The sequence below is a fragment of the Jaculus jaculus genome, chromosome 2, assembly GCF_020740685.1.
Source record: "Jaculus jaculus isolate mJacJac1 chromosome 2, mJacJac1.mat.Y.cur, whole genome shotgun sequence".
NCBI classification, from domain to species: Eukaryota; Metazoa; Chordata; class Mammalia; order Rodentia; family Dipodidae; genus Jaculus; species Jaculus jaculus.
In genome coordinates, this window is record NC_059103.1 from 164,105,379 (window position 1) to 164,122,909 (window position 17,531).

Sequence of the window (17,531 nt, forward strand, 5' to 3'; positions counted from 1 at the left end):
CCAGTCAGTTTTGTGAATATATCAAATCATTTGATTACAAAGAATTATTGTAGAGAACTTAAATAACTGCCATCTGAAATTTGTCATACTTCATGAAGTATAAAAAATAATTTTAAAAAGAGCAAAAGGGACTGAGGCTCAGTGGATGAGTGCTTACTGCAAAAGCATGAAGACTCACATTTGATCCCCAACACCCACATATTAGCCAGGCATGGCCATGCATGCCCGTAACCCCAGCACTGAGGGGGCCAGAGAGAACAGGGCTGCTGGGGCTCACTGGTCAGCCAGTCTAACTGAAGAGCTTCAGGAGCCTCAAGTTCAGTGAGAGATTCCATCTCAAGAAAATAACACAGAAGAATGATAAGGAGGATTCACAATGTCTTCCTCTGGCCTCCATACATGTGTGCATAGAGCACACACATATGTACACATGCATGCATATACACCAATAAAAAAAAAAAAAGATAGGAATGGCTGAAATAAAAGAAAACCTGCCCTCTCCCATGACAAACAGGGCAGAAGTCAGTAGAACAGGGCCAAAACTGTCATGAGGACCCAGAAGCCTGTTCTGCTGTGCCCATGGGACTTGCATCTCTGAGGCCACTTTCTGGTCCATAAGGTTAATGGAGTTTCAAGGAGTCAGGGTTAATGAACTGTCTCCCCTCCTTAAAAATCTTTCTAAAGTTCCATAGCTAGAACTTAGTCATGTGGCTACACCTAGCTACACTGACATCTTTCAGCTGGGTGGCTATATGTCCTCCCCAAAGAGCAGGTCTATGATTAAGGAGAAATTGGGAAGAATGGTTGGACCAGTAGCTGACAGTCTTGGGTGCCACCACCTAACCTTGGTCTTTGCTCTCACTTTGCTATCAGACCCAGAGAAATCTGTCTGTCTGTGGCAGTATTCTAAGATTATCAGTGTGAGTTCCTCGAACAACACATTAGAGTTTCGCAGATTTGTCTGACCTCTCCTGGACTGTAACAGTTAGACTTACTGTTCACTTACATAATTCCCTACGCCCATCCTCTTCAATTTGCAATCCTTTAAGTTTTACACCTTGAATGTTGATGTTCCTCATGTTCTTTCAAGGGGTTTGGCTATATGTATATATTTAGTGTGTAAGAAGTACTCTGAATCCACTATAATAGCTTTGAGTACCTTTTATGTACAGGATACTGTGCTACACTTACGGATATGCTCTGGTAAGAGCTAGTTGGAGAGTATCAAGTGCTACAAAGAGATTTAATGGGAATAGGAGATAGTCAGTAGAGGTAAGGGGGGTGGATGTAGGCACACCTTTAAGTAGACCAGTTAGGAAGTGTGTTTCTCTGAAACATAGCTAAACAGGTCTATAGTGTAAATTTTTTAATTATGACTTTTCTTATCTAGTATTATTAAATATAAAAATATATAAAATTATTCAATTTAAATACTTGAATATTTACCACATTGGACAAAGTGGAAAACTGGATATATGTTTTTCATGTGCTGTTATGTCAGAGATAAAGCTGAAATTCAGAAAGTTACATAATGGCTCTTGAAATTAAGAATGTGAGCAAACCTGCAAAGCCAGACATAAACCTGCCACTAACACATTGATTTATGCTAATTTTTAAAACTTTTTCATCCTACTTCTTTGTGTTACCTTTTTTTTTTATTTTTAAACTATTTTATTTTTATTATATATTTGAGAGAGAGAGAGAAAGAGAGAGAGAATAGGCATGCCAGGGCCTCCAGCCACTGCAAATAAATTCCAGATGCTTGCACCCCCTTGTGCATCTGGCTAACACGGGTCCTGGGCAATCTAACCTGGGTCCTTTGACTTTTGCAGGCAAACACCTTAACTGCTAAGTCATCCCTCCAGCCCTGTGTTACCTTGTTTTATTAACACAGAAAGGTTTTTTAAAACGCACAATGGCCTCCGACAGTGACTTAACAGAATTCCACAGTTGTCCTTCCTTTGACAGTGGTCAGAAAGGACAAGAAGGATTTGATCTCACAGGAACCTTTAGAGGCCATGTGTTGTTGTTGTAGCTTCTTTTCTTAAACCACTAGTATGCCTGTGAAAAAAGCTGCAATCCTGGTGCTAACACTATGATTTTGGCTTCCGGTTTCAGATTGTCTTCTTCGCTGCCTTTTATGAGAGATTCATAGAGGATAAGATTCGACAGTTCGTTGATTTGTGCTCTGTGAGTAACGTAAGTGCTAGCTGACTTTTTGTAATGGATATTTTTCCTCCTTTAAAAATTGGTTATAATTTGATTTTTAGTCCAATTTTCCACTGGCCATGAATCCCAAAAATAATTATAAGAGCTACAAGTTAATATTCACTACCTTGGTGGGTTTTCTTCCTTATTCACAGTTATTAATTATGACATTTTTTTAAATTTTTTTTTTTTTTTTATTTGAGAGCGACAGACATAGAGAGAAAGACAGACAGAGGGAGAGAGAGAGAATGGGCGCGCCAGGGCTTCCAGCCTCTGCAAACGAACTCCAGACGCGTGCGCCCCCTTGTACATCTGGCTAACGTGGGACCTGGGGAACTGAGCCGCGAACCGGGGTCCTTAGGCTTCACAGGCAAGCGCTTAACCGCTAAGCCATCTCTCCAGCCCAATTATGACATTTTTATTCTGCTAAATATAGTTCGTTCATCCTGCAACCCCTGAAATTTTCCATGTGTCAAAATATCTTCCTTCCTTGGAAATAAAATTTTTATCTTTAGTCTTCTTTCCATATACTTTTAACCAAAACCTTATTATCTTTAGTTACTGTTGAAGTCAGGTTCACCTTGCTGGCAGAAATCACCCGGGGGCGGGGAGGCTTATTTTGGCTTACAGACTTGAGGGGAAATTCCATGATGACAGGGAGATATGATGGCATGAGTAGAATGTGGACATCTCCTTCTGGCCAACCAACATCAGGAGGACAAGAGCAACAGGAGAGTGTGCCAAACACTGGCAAGGGGAACTTAGCTATAATTCCCATAAACCTGCCCCCCAACAATACACTGCCTCCAGGAGGGATTAACTCTCCAGCCTCTATGGACTAGAAGCGTAGCATTCAAAACACCTAAGTTTATGGGGGATACCATATTTCACCCCTGACCCCCATAAACTGATAACTATACATGATATAAAATACAATGCATTCAGTCCAACTTTAAAAGTCCTCATAGTTTTTATCAATCCTAATGATGTTCAGACATTCCCATAGTTGGAAATGTTTTAACTGAGCCATAATACAAAAAAAAAAAAATCCATAATGGCAAAGAATAAACGTTCGCACTACAAAAGATTGCATTGGGCATAGCAAAGAAATGTTCAACCAATACAAGATTTCTACAGGACAAACATCAAACTATAGCTCTTAAGTCCAGTAACTGTAGTCAATGACAAGTCTCCAGGTCCAGTAATTCTAACAACTGAGAAGTCTAATGTGGTTGATTCAGGTGTCCCCCATAAACATAGGTGTTCTGAATGCTAGGTTCCCATCTGATGGATATTTGGGAATTAATGCCTCCTGAAGGGAGTGTATTGTTGGGGGCGGGCTTATGGGCTTTATAGCCAGTTTCCCCATGCCAGTGTTTGGCACACCCTTCTGTTGCTGTGGTCTACCTTCTGTTGGCCAGGGGGTGATGTCCACCCTCTGCTCATGCCATTGTTTTCCCCTGCCATCGTGGAGCTTCCCCTCGAGCCTGTAAGCCAAAATAAATCTTTTTCCCAGAATCTACTCTTGGTTGGGTGATTTCTACCAGCAATGTGAACCGGACTGCAACAGTAATGTGGTACCAAGTAGTGGGGTTGCTGCTAGACACCTGACTGTGTGGCTTTGGCCTTTTGGAGCTGATTTTCAAGAGGAATGTGGGAGGATTTGAAACCTTGGCCTAAGAGATGCCTTGCAGTGCTACAACAGCTTGGTGGACTATTCTGGTCTGAGCTGCAAGACCTGAATGCAGTAAACACTATGGATGGTGAGGTTTGGCTTATGAGGGTGAGAAAAAGCTTTCTTGAACTGGGCTAGCAGTCTGTGTGAGAAGCTTGCTCTTATGCCCATGTCCTGAGAAGTTGTGCAGGGCTGCTTTGCGTAGAAATGAACTGGTGTGTACAGAGGGATAAGGCACAGAAAAAAAAAAATCGTTGGGTGAACTGTTGCCCGTTCAGCTGCAACTGAAAGATTACAACCTTTGAGACTGGGCTAGCTGACCTGTGCTGGGGCAACAAGAAGAATGTCAACTCTTTTGAAGGGGCCTGAGTGCTCAAGGAGTGTCCTGTTCTTCAAAGTCTGCTTTATTCCCCCCTGGATTAACAAATTGGCACCCTACCTGGTATTGTGGAGTATAAGAAATGCTGGAAAGAGGGTCATTGAGTTTGCAACAAGGTCTTGTGTTTTGGAAATGGCCATGGGCAGTGTGAAACAGGTTTGCTGGTTGCCTGCATGGAGACCCCATGGGGCCATGAGGATGAACCGTGGCTTGCATGTGGAGACCCAGTGGAGATGCCAGGGCCATGAGATGGCTGCCAAGGAGAGCTGCCGGCCCTGATGAAGTTTTCCAGGACTGTGAGTAGCCTAACTGGAGGGGTGGAATTGGAATGCCAGAGACTTGTTGCTGCTTAGAATTATTGGACTTGAAGATTTGTCACTGGCTAGAGTTGCTGGACTTGAAGCTACAGAGTTTGATGTTTGTCCTGGTTGTTTTAAATCTTGTATTGGTTGAATGTTTCTTTGCTATTCTCAGTGCCATCTACTGCAGTGTGAATATTTATTCTGTGCCACTATGTGTTTTCTGAGGTTTTTTTTTTTTTTTTTTTGTATTATGGCTCAGTTAAAAGATCTTGGACTATGGGGATGTTTGAACATCATTAGGATTGATAAAAACTATGGGATTTTTAAAGTCAGACTGAATGCATTATATTTTACATCATGTATGGATATCAGTTTATGGGGGCCAGGGGCGGAATGTGGTGGTTTGATTCAGGTGTCTCCCATAAACATAGGTGTTCTGAATGCTAGGTTCCCAGCTGATGGATATTTAGGAATTAATGCCTCCTGGAGGGAGTGTATTGTTGGGGGGCGGGCTTATGGGCTTTATAGCCAGTTTCCCCATGCCAATGTTTGGCACACCCTTCTGTTGCTGTGGTCCATCTTATGTTGGCCAGGGGGTGATGTCCACCCTCTGCTCATGCCATCGTTTTCTCCTGCCATCGTGGAGCTTCCCCTCGAGCCTGTAAGCCAAAATAAATCTTTTTCCCAGAAGCTACTCTTGGTTGGGTGATTTCTACCAGCAATGTGAACCAGACTGCAACATCTAACCAATGACAAGTCTCTGGAGTTCCAATTCTGCCCCTCCAGCTAAGCTACTCATAGTCCTGGAAAGCTTCATTCAGGGCCGGCAGCTCTGCCTGGCAGTCATTTCATGGTCCTGTCATCTCCACTGGGTCTCCACTGTAACCCATGGTTTATTCTCATGACTCTTTATCAGGTCTCCATACAGGCATTCCTTAGCAGACCTGCTTCCTACTGCCCATGGCCATTTCCAAAACAAGACTGTGTTACAAATTCAATGACCCTCTTCTTTCTTTTTCTTTTTTTTTTTTTTTTTTTTTTTTGGTTTATTTTTGAGGTAGGATCTTGCTCTAGCCCAGGAGGCTGACCTGGGATTCACTATATAGCCTTAGGGTGGCTTGGAACTCATGGTGATCCTCCTACCTCTGCTTCCAAGTGCTGGGATTAAAGACATGTGCCACCACACCTGGCTTCTTTCCTGCATTTTTTATACTTTACAATACCAGGTAGGATGCCAATTTGTTAATCTAGAGGGGAATAAAGCAGACTTTGAAGAATAGGACACTCCTTCAGCATATAGGCCCCTTCAGAAGACTACATTCTTTCTGTTTTCTCAGTGCAGATCAGCTGGCCCAATCTCAAAGGTTGTAATCTCTCATACAATTACAGCTGAACGGGCAGAAGTTTTGGCCCAAAGATTTCATTTTTTCTGTGCCATATCCCTCTGCTCACCAGTCCATTTCTACACAAAGCAACCCTGCACAAGTTCTCAGGACATGGGTGTAACAGCAAGCCTCTCACACAGACAGACTGCTTCTAGCCCAGTCCAGGCAAACCTTTTTCTCACTCTTGCAAGCCAAACCTCATAATCCATGGTTCTTACTGCATTCAGGTCTTTAACTCTGACCAGAATAGTCCATAAAGCATATTTACAACACTGCAAAGCATCTCTCAGGCCAACGTTTCAAATCCTTCCACATTCCTCTTGAAAATCAGTTTCAAAAGGCCAAAGCTACACAGTCAGGCATCTAGCAGCAATCCCACTCCTCTGGTACTAATTTCACTTTTGCACTCAGGTTCACATTGCTGGCAGTAATCACCTAACAAAGAGCAGCTTGTGGGGGGGGGGAGGTTTATTTTGGTTTACAAACTCAAGGGGAAGCTCCATGATGGCAGGGGCAAACAATTCCATGAGCAGAGGGTGGACATCACCTCCTGGCCAACATTAGGTGGACAATAGCAATAGGAATGTGTGTCAAATACTGGCAAGGGGACATTGGCTTTAACACCCATATGCCTACCCTCAACAATAGACTGCCTCCAAGAGGTGTTAATTCCCAAATCTCCATTAGCTGGGAACCAAGTATTCAGAACACCTAAGTTTATGGGGGACACCACCACAATTACCTTATCATCCTTTTCATATATTTTCCAAGAATTTGATCCTCATCATTTTGGGAGAAAGGAAGCAGTTTTAAGACAAAAAAAAAAAAAAAAAAAAGAAGAAGAAGAAGAAGAAGAAAATCTCTTGTTTCGTTTTGTAGATGAAGTTGCTAATTGTTCCTTTTCCTTCTCTTTTTCAGATATCGGTGTTTCTGTTATCCCACAGATGTTTTGGGTACTATATTCATGGTCGATCAGTGCATGGGCATGCAGACACTAACATGGAAGAAATGAATATGAATCTTAAAAGAGAAGCGGTAGGTATATTCTACATCTTTTTCTTTTTAAGTTGAGATATGGGATACAAACTCAGGACCTTGAACATAATAGAGTCTGTTTTTGTCCTGCAGTACCTATAGGAAGTACATTTCAGAGTAGTCAAATAATAAATAAAAATTCTTCCTCAGAAAAGTAGAAGGAATTTTAAGTTGGAAATGGCTAATGAATGAATGAGTACAGGCTGCACTCATCAGTGGTTGTCAAAACAAGTGAGTGTTGATGGGAAGTAATAATACAGGGTCAGACTGACATCATCTGGACACACTGGTTCAACTTCTCAATAGGTTACAGAATAAGGAACGCTAACTTCCTGATATGTTTTAATGGGAAGTAACATCACCCACAAAATAATTATTATCTAAGAACCTAAATATAATCAACTATCTAGATCTAACCATTGTTTTATAGAAAATAAAAAGGGATAGCAGGTCAAATTTTATAGCATTCAAGAAAGTATTTAGCCATTTCCAGAGAATAGGATCCCTTACAGGACAAATGTGTCTCTACCCAAAAGCATAAAGAGAAAAGGAAGGGCGATAGTGGTGGTAATGGTACAGGAACTGTTATCTATGAAGGGAAGTTTAAGAGACGATCAGACATCATGTATGGACTTTGGCTCTTTATCCAGACAAACACAGATCTTTATGGGGAAAAAACTGATTTATGTCAACTTATGTTAAATAATGCTTAATTTTGTTAGGAATATAATGGCATGGCTATTTTTTTATCAAGCCCTTATTAAAGATTTATAGATGAAATAACATGATTTGGAGTTGGCTTTAAATTAAAATAATAGCTGGGCATGGTGGTGCACACCTTTAATCCCAGCATTTGGGAGGCAGAGGTAAAAGGATCACCATGAGTTCTAGGCCACCCTGAGACTACATAGTGAATTCCAGGTCAGCCTGGACAAGAGTGAAACCCTACCTTGAAAAACCAAAAATAAATAAAGTAAAATAAAAATAGGAAAATAAGAGCTAGCTAGAGAAACAAAAGTTGGTAAATATTGGTAACTGTTGAGCTTGAGTGATGTGATTTGTTGTTCTTTCTATTGTGTCTACTTGAGAATTTCCACAGTAAAATTCTTAAAAGACAGGCCAGGCATGGTGGTGCACTCCTTTAATCCCAGAACTAGGGAGGCAGAAGTAGGAGGATTACTGTGAGTTCAAGGCCACCCTGAGATTACATAATGAATTCCAGGTCATCCTGGGCTAGAAAGTAAGACCTACCTCAAAAGACAAACAAACAAACAAAAAACTTCTTAAAAGAATAAGATACATTTAAGAAGGAAACCCTAAAGTATTTAGTGATTAAGGGGCTGGGGAGATGGCTTAGTGGGTAAGAGAGCTTGCTGAGAAAACAGGAAAACCTGGCTTCAAACTCCAGCACCCACATAAAAAGCTAGCCACACATGCCTTTAACTCCAGTCCTGAGAGGGGACAAAGACATGAGGAAGATCACTGGGGCACCCTGGTCAGCCAGCCTACCCAAAACAGCACAAGCTCCAGCCTTCTTCAGTGGAACTGCCTCAGGGAAACAAGGCAGAAGAATGACAAAGGAAGATACCAGACATCCTTCTCCAGCCACTGTGTACGTGGGATGTGTGTATCTGCTTACACACACACACACACACACACACACACACAGGCGCTTAATGCATCATACCAATATCACAGATAATTTGTTTAGTTGGTCAACTATTAGAAATTTCCCTGAATTGAAAGGTTACCTATAACAAAATGAAACTACAAGCACCCGGAAAAGAATACTTCAGACTAGGGAGTAATATTAAAAGCATTGAAAATAGGATGCATCAAGAAGGGAATATTGATTGATTTTACTTTAGTAGTATACTACATATTTATATTAGCAATAAATGAAAGAAAATTAGGGTACAATACTCATATGTCAGATCTTGATATAACCCTTTTTCCCTCTTCAAAGCTAATACTTCAAGGACATCATGAAATGATAAGACAATAGGCATCAGGATAGATTTTTATAAACCTGGAAACCATTTCAACAATACATACCAGGAACTGCTGAAGAGTTATAATCTTTGACTAACATTATGAAATTAACTCAAAGAAAACTTGATAATGTGAATAGCTAATTAGACTCAAGATCTTCATCACAAGGGAAAAACGTGAAAATTTGTGACAAATTGACTCGTCTTTAGTGCACTGAATTCTGAAAGATTTGTAAAATGTTTTGTAGAATATGTAATAACATGGAAATTGCTCAGATAAATAAGAAATTAGTGTGATCCCAATTTTTTGCTATTCTTATGTGTATGTCTTAGAAAAAAGAACTGGAAATTATATACCTTAAATGTGGATGTTGAGCTCTATAATTTTTGCCACTCTTCCATGTTTCTTAAATTCCCACAATGTCATGCGCTCTTTTAATAAAACAGTATTTAAAATAGAAATTCATTTAAATGCTTCATTAAATTCTTTAAATCTATAGAAAGCAAATGTTGTACTGCATTTGCTGATTAGGTTTAGACAAAGGATATTATTAAGCTCTGGGCAAGGTTGGCAAGCTTTATGGAGGTGAGAGACTTGAGTGGAACCATGAAGCATCAATGGAAATGGACTAGGAAGTGGGATAGGGTGAAAGAGTACGTGTGTGGTATTTTCAAACTGCCAAGAAAACAAACTTACAATTATAAAGCTAGCTGATTCTAAGACTAGACTTTTTCACATATAAGTTCAGTAAGGTTAATCACAAAGAAAGCTAAGAATATCAATTTACGGTGAAGTAAGTGGTTTTCTTTTTACTTTAAGTATAGCAGAGTAAAAGAGATGATATAAAGACCCAGGAAAGTTTGAATTAAGATAAAGTAGAAAGTAGTAAAATCTAGGGTAGTGGGGCCCTTGAATAATGTTGGGATCTCTGTCTCAAATGTAATTTCAGTAAATCTTGCAATATCAACTAAAAGAAAAATTTTTCTTTTTGAGATAGACTTTTAAAATCTTCTAAATTTTCAGGAAAATTTGTGCAGCCAGAGAGGTTTGGTGCCCAACACAGATGGTCAGACTTTTCAGATTGCCATTTCCAGCCAGATGAGACAACACTATGACAGAATTCATGAGACGCTAACAAAGGTTTGTTTCAATAGAGTTCAGATGTGATTTACCATATTTAATGTCATTTAATGCCAACACATAAAACATGTTGTATTTATTGATTTCTCTTTTTCATATTAGAGAAATGGCCCTGCTAGACTATTGAGTTCATCAGCGAGTACTTTTGAGCAAAGCATAAAAGCATATCATGCAATGAATAAGTTTCTTGGCTCTTTCATCGATCATGTATGTATATCAGCCTTTACATTTAAACTGGGATCATATACTCTTGAAAAGCATGCAATAAGTCAGACTTCAATATGTCCTGCCCTAAATACTACTGACATTTAAGATTTACAACATTCCTAGAGAGACATTTATCATAAATAGTGGTGTAGCAAATTCATTTTATAGAACAAATTTTCTTATGTATTATTCAGTTTTCATTTTTATTCTACTTCTAACTGGAAAGCATTTATTTCACTATTTTAACATTATTGTCTTCTACTAGGTTCATAAGGAAATGGATTACTTTATAAAAGATAAGTTGCTGCTTGAAAGAATTCTTGGGATGGAATTCATGGAACCCATGGAAAAAAGCATCTTTTATAATGGTACCCTTATGCTGTTGCTGAACTTTGCTAATGTTATTAATTTGGGGTTAAAAAAAGTATATAGTTATTTTTCTTTCAATTTTTAAAATTTCATATAGAAATATAATAAATAACTTCATGGAACTACAGTAATTTTCTGTGCTCCATTTCATGATTCATGTAGTAGGAAACAAGTATTTAAAAGATTCAACAAAAAGCAAAATTTCAAAAGTAATAGTATACCTCAAACAGAAGTATAAAAACAAACAATTGAAACTCAATTTACTGAAATGTTCATTCATTAGCAGTCTAAGAAATATTGAAAAAATAATGTGTGGTTAATCTTACCATCTAATTCATTTTTATCCAAGTTCACTGGTATTTGTAACAAGATAGTTTCTTAAAAATAATTTTTAATCAGTTTCCCTTTGTCTTGATGATCATTCATTTTCAAAAATACATATTTAAGAAAAATTTGTCTCATCAGATGTATATAAGTTTATCCATGTAGGTATGAGAAGAAAATATAAAACTAACTATACATAAATTTATCATTATAGTATTAAGAATAATAACTAGTAGAATGCATCTGCTATAGGAGTGATTCTCAGCATCTTATTCTGGTAAGGACACATAAGCAAAACAACTTGGAAGCTACTGCTAATAAACATGGGTATGAGAGTATGCTAAGCTGCTTCAATTTATAAACTGGATTAGAGTTACTCTGGCACCATGGTACAGGTAAAGTTAAAAAAAAAAAAAACTTAGTCATTAAGAATATAGCTTTCAGGGCTGGAGAGATGGCTTAGCAGTTAAGCACTTGCCTGTGAAACCTAAGAACTCCGGTTTGAGGCTTGATTCCCCAGGACCCACTTGATGCACAAGGGGGCGCACGCGTCTGGAGTTCGTTTGCAGTGGCAGGAGGCCTTGGCGCGCCCATTCTTTCTCTTTCTGCCTCTTTCTCTCTCTCTCTGTCACTCTCAAATAAATAAATAAAAATGAACAAAAGAAAAAGATATATACCAACATGCCCAGCTTTTTTTCTTTAAAAAAAAAAAAAAAACAAACCAAGGATATAGTTTTCAAAGACTTCTGGTCTTTGATCCAAACTGGATTTCACACTAATTTATGAAAACTGAGAAAACTTGCTTAGGAAAATCAATTTGCCAGGCGTGGTGGTGTATGCCTTTAATCCCAGAACTTGGGAGGCAGAGGTAGGAGGATCAAAGTGAGTTTAAGGCCAGCCTGATACTACATAGTGAATTCCAGGTCAGCCTGAGCTAGAGTGAGAACCTACCTGGCAAAACAAAAACTAAAGAAAAATGCTTAATGTTTCTGAACTTCTAATGTCTTTGTAAAATTAGACTTGACCTTCTAAAGGCTTTGGGGGATGATCATGTAAAAAAAAAAAAAAAAAAACTAGAATAATACCTGCTGTGAGTAGACACCCAGGAGGGACATGTTTTTACTGTTTCTAATAGTACTTTGCTGTGTATGGTCTTCTTTCTTCGTCCTGTTTTATTTGTGCTTCTTTCCCCTGTGCCCTTTCCTTTCCCCTATGCCCTTCCCTAATTTTTCTGTCTTCTTCATATCTCTGTTTCATTTGTTTGTTTGATTGATTGATGGTTTGTTTGTTTGTTTGGTTGGTTGGTTTTTTGAGGTAGGGTCTCACTCTGGCCCAGGCTGACCTGGAATTCACAATGTAGTCTCAGGGTGGCCTCGAACTACGGCAATCCTCCTATGCCTCCTGAATACTGGGATTAAAGACATGCGCCACCACCCAGCCACATCTCTGTTTCAGTCTTCATCAGAAAATGATGAGAATATGAGTTAAGGCAGTAGAATTGGGGACAAAGAAGCAAAAAGAGATTACCAAAGATGTTAAGAGAAAATAGATAGAGGAAAGAGCAGACAGAGCTGGGCATGATGCCCTCCTGTCATCCTATCTGCTCAGGATGCTGAGGTAGGAAGAACATGAGCTTGAGGTCAGCTTGGGTTAACACACTGAGACTCCATCAAGAGAGGGAGGGAGGGAGGGATGAAGTGCAGGGGAGAGAGGAAGGAAGGAAAACTGGGAAACGGAAAGGAGAGAGGGGAAGGGATAAAAGAATTGAAGGAAGGAAGAAAGGACAGGAAAAGAAAAACTGTCTAGATTTCCAGTTTGAGTGACAATTGATTGTGATGCTTTTCCTTAAGTCAGGGAAACGAGGGTGGAGGGCCAGTTTCGAAGGATCTAAGAGAATGAGGTCAGTTTTGACTGTATTGTATCTGGAGCTACCTTTGAGGCATCAGGAAGAAGTGCCCAGCAAGGGATTAAATGTAAGGGAACATCTCTTAGGGAACTGAAGGCACACAATAAGCTGGGGAAATGCTACCTTGTAGTGTTGTTGCTGGAACATGTAGTGGAAAGTCACCAGAGGAACACATGCTATAGGTCCACTGTGTTTTACTTACATATCAGGTACTCTAGAGAAGAGCATTTTGTAAGAATGTTGCTGACAGGTCATTGAATTTTCACAAACTGAGTATCTCTACCCAGATCATAAGGGATCATCACAAGTGCCTTGATGTTGCTTCTCCACTAGGTTTCCATGGCCATGTCATGGCTCCCTAGACCACCCAGAAACTATTTTTATTGTATGCTTGGCTTTTTGTTCATTTTTCATGGTAAGGGGGCTGTAGCATTTATCAGGTCTTTTTAGAAAGGTGCTCACATCCCAAAAGGGACAAAATCATATGTTGAGTTAAAAGAAGTCTTGGCACTCGGGAGGCAGAGGTAGGAGGATCGCCGAGAGTTCGAGGCCACCCTGAGACTACATAGTGAATTCCAAGTCAGCCTGAGCCAGAGTGAGACCCTACCTAGAAAAACCAAAAGAAAAAAAAAAAAAGTCTTGGAAGAAAACCTTAGATGCAAAACCTATATGAGACAGAAGTTCTGGAATGCAGCTCTGTGCCTTACTGGGTCTCTTCTTCCTTTCTCTTTTTCTTTCTTTCTTTCCTAACTTTTTAATTTTTAAAATTTTTTCTATTTATTTATTTGGGGGAGAGAGAAAGAGGCAGATAGAGATTGAATGCCCTAGGGCCTCCAGCCACTACAAATGAACTCCAGATGCTTGTGCCACCTTGTATATCTGGCTTACATGGGTACTGGGGAAGTGAATCTGGATCCTTTGGCTTTGCAGGCAAGCACTGTAACTGATAAGCCATCATCTTTTCTTTTTAATTGACTCTATCTGTCTTGGAGAATCTTTGTAAGATTAATTTAGACTTCAGTTATATTAACAAATAGAGAAAGGATATCCATTAATTGCTCTTTAAAAGATACTCACTGTAAAGCTGAATGTGGTGGCACACATGTTTAATCCAAGCACTTGAGAGGCAGAGGGAGGAGGATCACTGTGAGTTCGAGGCCATAGTGAATTCCATCTCAGCCTGGCCTAGAGTGAGATGCTGCTACCTCAAAAAAAAAAAAAAAAAAAAAAGAGAAAGAAAGAAAGAAGGAAGGAAGGGAGGAAGAAAGGGCTTTCATTGTGTACTTACAGTACTAAAATTATCAGCCTTTGGTTAAAACTGCTTCTTAAGAGTTTTTGAATTCCTTGACTAATGTTTAGAATATCAAATCTTGGGAAGTTTTTATTTATGCCATGAAGTATTGCACATAGTACTAGTTTTTAAATAATATGCTATTTTTAAATACCCAAATTTGTCACCAGACGTCAATCATAGATTTTTATATTTTTAAATTTATGACATATACATTGTGGGTTTTTTTTACAGATGAAAGTTACTCTTTCAGCAACATGTTGTATTATGGAAATGAAACCACACTTCTTATTTTTGATCTGTTGTTCTTCTGCATTGTGGATTTGGCTTGCCAAGATTTGGTTTTAGCTGCCTTCCTTACATACCTACAACAAGAGGTAAATTTAAAGATATTCTGGGTTTCTTTTAAAACAAATATACTAGGGATAGATACTTATTTTCATAGTAGAATGTAACGACATACACTTACCAGTAGAAATTTGTAGCAGTTTAGGATTAATTAACCCTACCAAGAGAAGAAATAACACTTCAACCGACTGTATTCTGCACTCTCCCTTAGGACCAGTGAAGTACTAGGATCTGGTGGAGGGCAAGTAGAATGGTACTTAACTGTCAGTCTCCTACATACCAAAAATGAGCAGTAATTTTAGTGTTCCATTCATAGTAAACAAACCAAAAAAGCAAGCACTAGAGATCAGTTAAGGGCTCCACAGCAAAAGCTCCGGTAGCTTGTAGCTCACAGCCTCACCCAAGCGGGTAAGAACTGAGTAGCATGGCTGCTGTGCTGCACCCAGATAGTCAAAGAGATACACTGTTGGTACTAATTTATTAGTCCTTACCAAGAAGATTCTTTCAATATTTTCATACTTTTGGGAGTCAGAAGGATATTGCCTTTCTAAATGTTTAAAGGTGCATTCCTGTGAACACAAGAGATATCTATTATGAATTCATAAAAGTATATTCTAAGTAAGAATAAAAGATGATAAAAGCTTTGAAATATGTACTACCATGAAACTCAAATGTCTAGTACATGAAGGTAACTAGTTGAGAAAGTTAGCTAATTTCATTTAGATATTTTAATTTATGTACATAGTTAATTTTTTTTTTGTTTTTTATTTATTTTTATTGACAACTTCCATGAATGTAAATAATATTCCATGGTAATGCCCTGCCTCCCTCCATTCTCCACTTTGAAACACCATTCTCCATCATATCCCCTCCCCCTCTCAATCTCTCTTTTATTTTGATGTCATGATCTTTTCCTCCTATTATGATGGTCTTGTGTAGGTAGTGTCAGACACTGTGAGGCCATGGATATCCAGGCTATTTCGTGTCTGGAGGAGCTCGTTGCAAGGAGTCCTACCCTTCCTTTGGCTCTTACATTCTTTCTGCCACCTCTTCCACAATGGACCCTGAAACTTGGAAGATTGTGATAGAGATACCTCAGTGCTGAGCATTCCTCTGTCCCTTCTCAGCACCATGGTGCCTTGTGAGTCATTCCAAGGTCACTGCCATCTGAAAAGAGAAGCTTCTCTAACCAAAAGTGAGAGTAGCATTAATATGTGAGTATGAACATTAAGAGAAGTGCTTACTGGGCAGTTTGGTGAGCATAGTATATACATTTAGCCGGACACCAGCAGATGTTACACCCCTAGAGCTCATTAACTACCCCTATTGTAGGTTTTCAGTGTCAGGGATTTATTCACTCTCATGGAGTGGGTCTCCAGTCTAATTAGCAAGCAGTTGGTTTCCCCCATAACGGACATGCCACTATTATAATTTTCTTTACAAATGTTTCATTTTCTTCTCAATTGTTTACTCTTTTCAGATTTTTCGATTTGTCCGCAACACAGTAGGACAAAAGAACTTGGCAACCAAAACACTGGTGGATCAAAGATTTCTGATTTAATGTATTATTTAGAGAACTTAGGGACTCCACATTATCATGGCAAAAAGACATGATATGAACTTATGTTTTTAAAAACTTGTAATACAGATTATTCTGTTTTTTTATCTACAAAAGATTTATTTTTATAACGTGTAAAACTATGTGAGATAATGGAAAATACTGTTTCCCCATTGCTTTGTATTTAGTTCACTAAATACTACATTACTATGACAGTGAGGCAAACAATTCTAAATGTTGCTTTCAGCAAAGTACATTTTAATGATAATCAAAATATTCCCTGTCATTTGTCCTTCTGTATCATTTCTATCATTTGCCTATGTTTTGTCATGTTGCCAAAATTATTTGATTCTACATTCATGACTAGTTTTCAGTTCATTATTTACATATGTTTTTTTACACTTACTTATGGTTGAATAAATATTGAAACATTTTCAAACTTACTTTAACATTTGGTTTGTATTATTGCTGCCTCAGTTTGCCTCATTCTGATTACACACCCTATTTGTCAGTGGACTGACCTACTATCTCTTATAAAATGGTCTAAATCCATTCCCTTATTTACCTGGTCACTTAGTTTTTCATGAAGTGTGCTGACATTCCTTGTGTGCTTTCCATTTATTAAGATGTGTCACATTTTTCCAACGTGGTTTTTATTTTGTACATTTTAATTAATATTTTAAGAGAACTCCTCTAAAGTGTTGCTCTTCAATTATGTGTAAATTTTATTAAAAAAACAAAATAAATTTATTATGTCGTGTTAACAAGGAAATTTATGTAAAGCAAACAGACTTCATAAATCAATAGCTTATTTTTAATAAGGGGAAAAGAAATTAAGATTCAAAACATAATTATGATAAGGCTAAACCCAGAGCCACATAGCTATCAATGTTCTGTGTTTTTTCTTCAATGTACTCTAATATTTTTGAGTGATATTCCTACCATACACATAGAAGGTCTTCTTACTCAAGTGTAGTGGTCACTAATTTCAAACCAATATTTGATACTGTGTAACTATTTAAATGTAATGCCATGTAAGTTTTGTTTGTATTTGCATTGAAAATACATAATAAAACATTTGGTATTTCTGTTTTCTGTTTGAGTAATGAATACCAGAAAAGTAGACTTCATGAATATAGTATTATCATGGTGAGGTACTCAGCTGTTGCCTAAGTTGAATCTTTCACTTTTCCCTGAAACTTGTGGATGACTGAGCAGAAAAAGGAAGGAGTAGTAAATTGTGTATTTGAAACTACAGTTTCTGAAGGACCCCAGAACAAGATGCCTTTGTAACAGATGAGGAGATAAATAAATGTAGGAGCATAGATTTTTAAAACCACCCATTGCAAAGAAATTCATCATTCTACATATGAAAAGTTGCTATTAATATAAATGTGTTAAATAAATTTCAG

At 38.4% G+C, this 17,531-nt stretch overlaps 1 protein-coding gene across 3 annotated transcripts in view; it reads left to right on the forward strand.

Annotated features, from left to right (window-relative positions):
• Tmem67 (transmembrane protein 67) overlaps window positions 1-17,170 on the forward strand; it is a 54,197-nt gene extending 37,027 nt beyond the window's left edge. For 2 of the 3 annotated variants that reach the window (XM_004656934.2, XM_045144211.1), the window contains 7 exons: window positions 2,119-2,199; window positions 6,868-6,984; window positions 10,000-10,116; window positions 10,219-10,323; window positions 10,589-10,691; window positions 14,448-14,590; window positions 16,042-17,170. In XM_004656934.2, the coding sequence (XP_004656991.2) occupies window positions 2,119-2,199; window positions 6,868-6,984; window positions 10,000-10,116; window positions 10,219-10,323; window positions 10,589-10,691; window positions 14,448-14,590; window positions 16,042-16,122 (747 nt within the window). In that variant the 3' untranslated portion in view covers window positions 16,123-17,170. The remainder of the gene's footprint in view (window positions 1-2,118; window positions 2,200-6,867; window positions 6,985-9,999; window positions 10,117-10,218; window positions 10,324-10,588; window positions 10,692-14,447; window positions 14,591-16,041) is intronic. The other variant, XM_045144210.1, reaches the window with a different exon arrangement.
• Window positions 17,171-17,531: the final 361 nt, after the last annotated feature.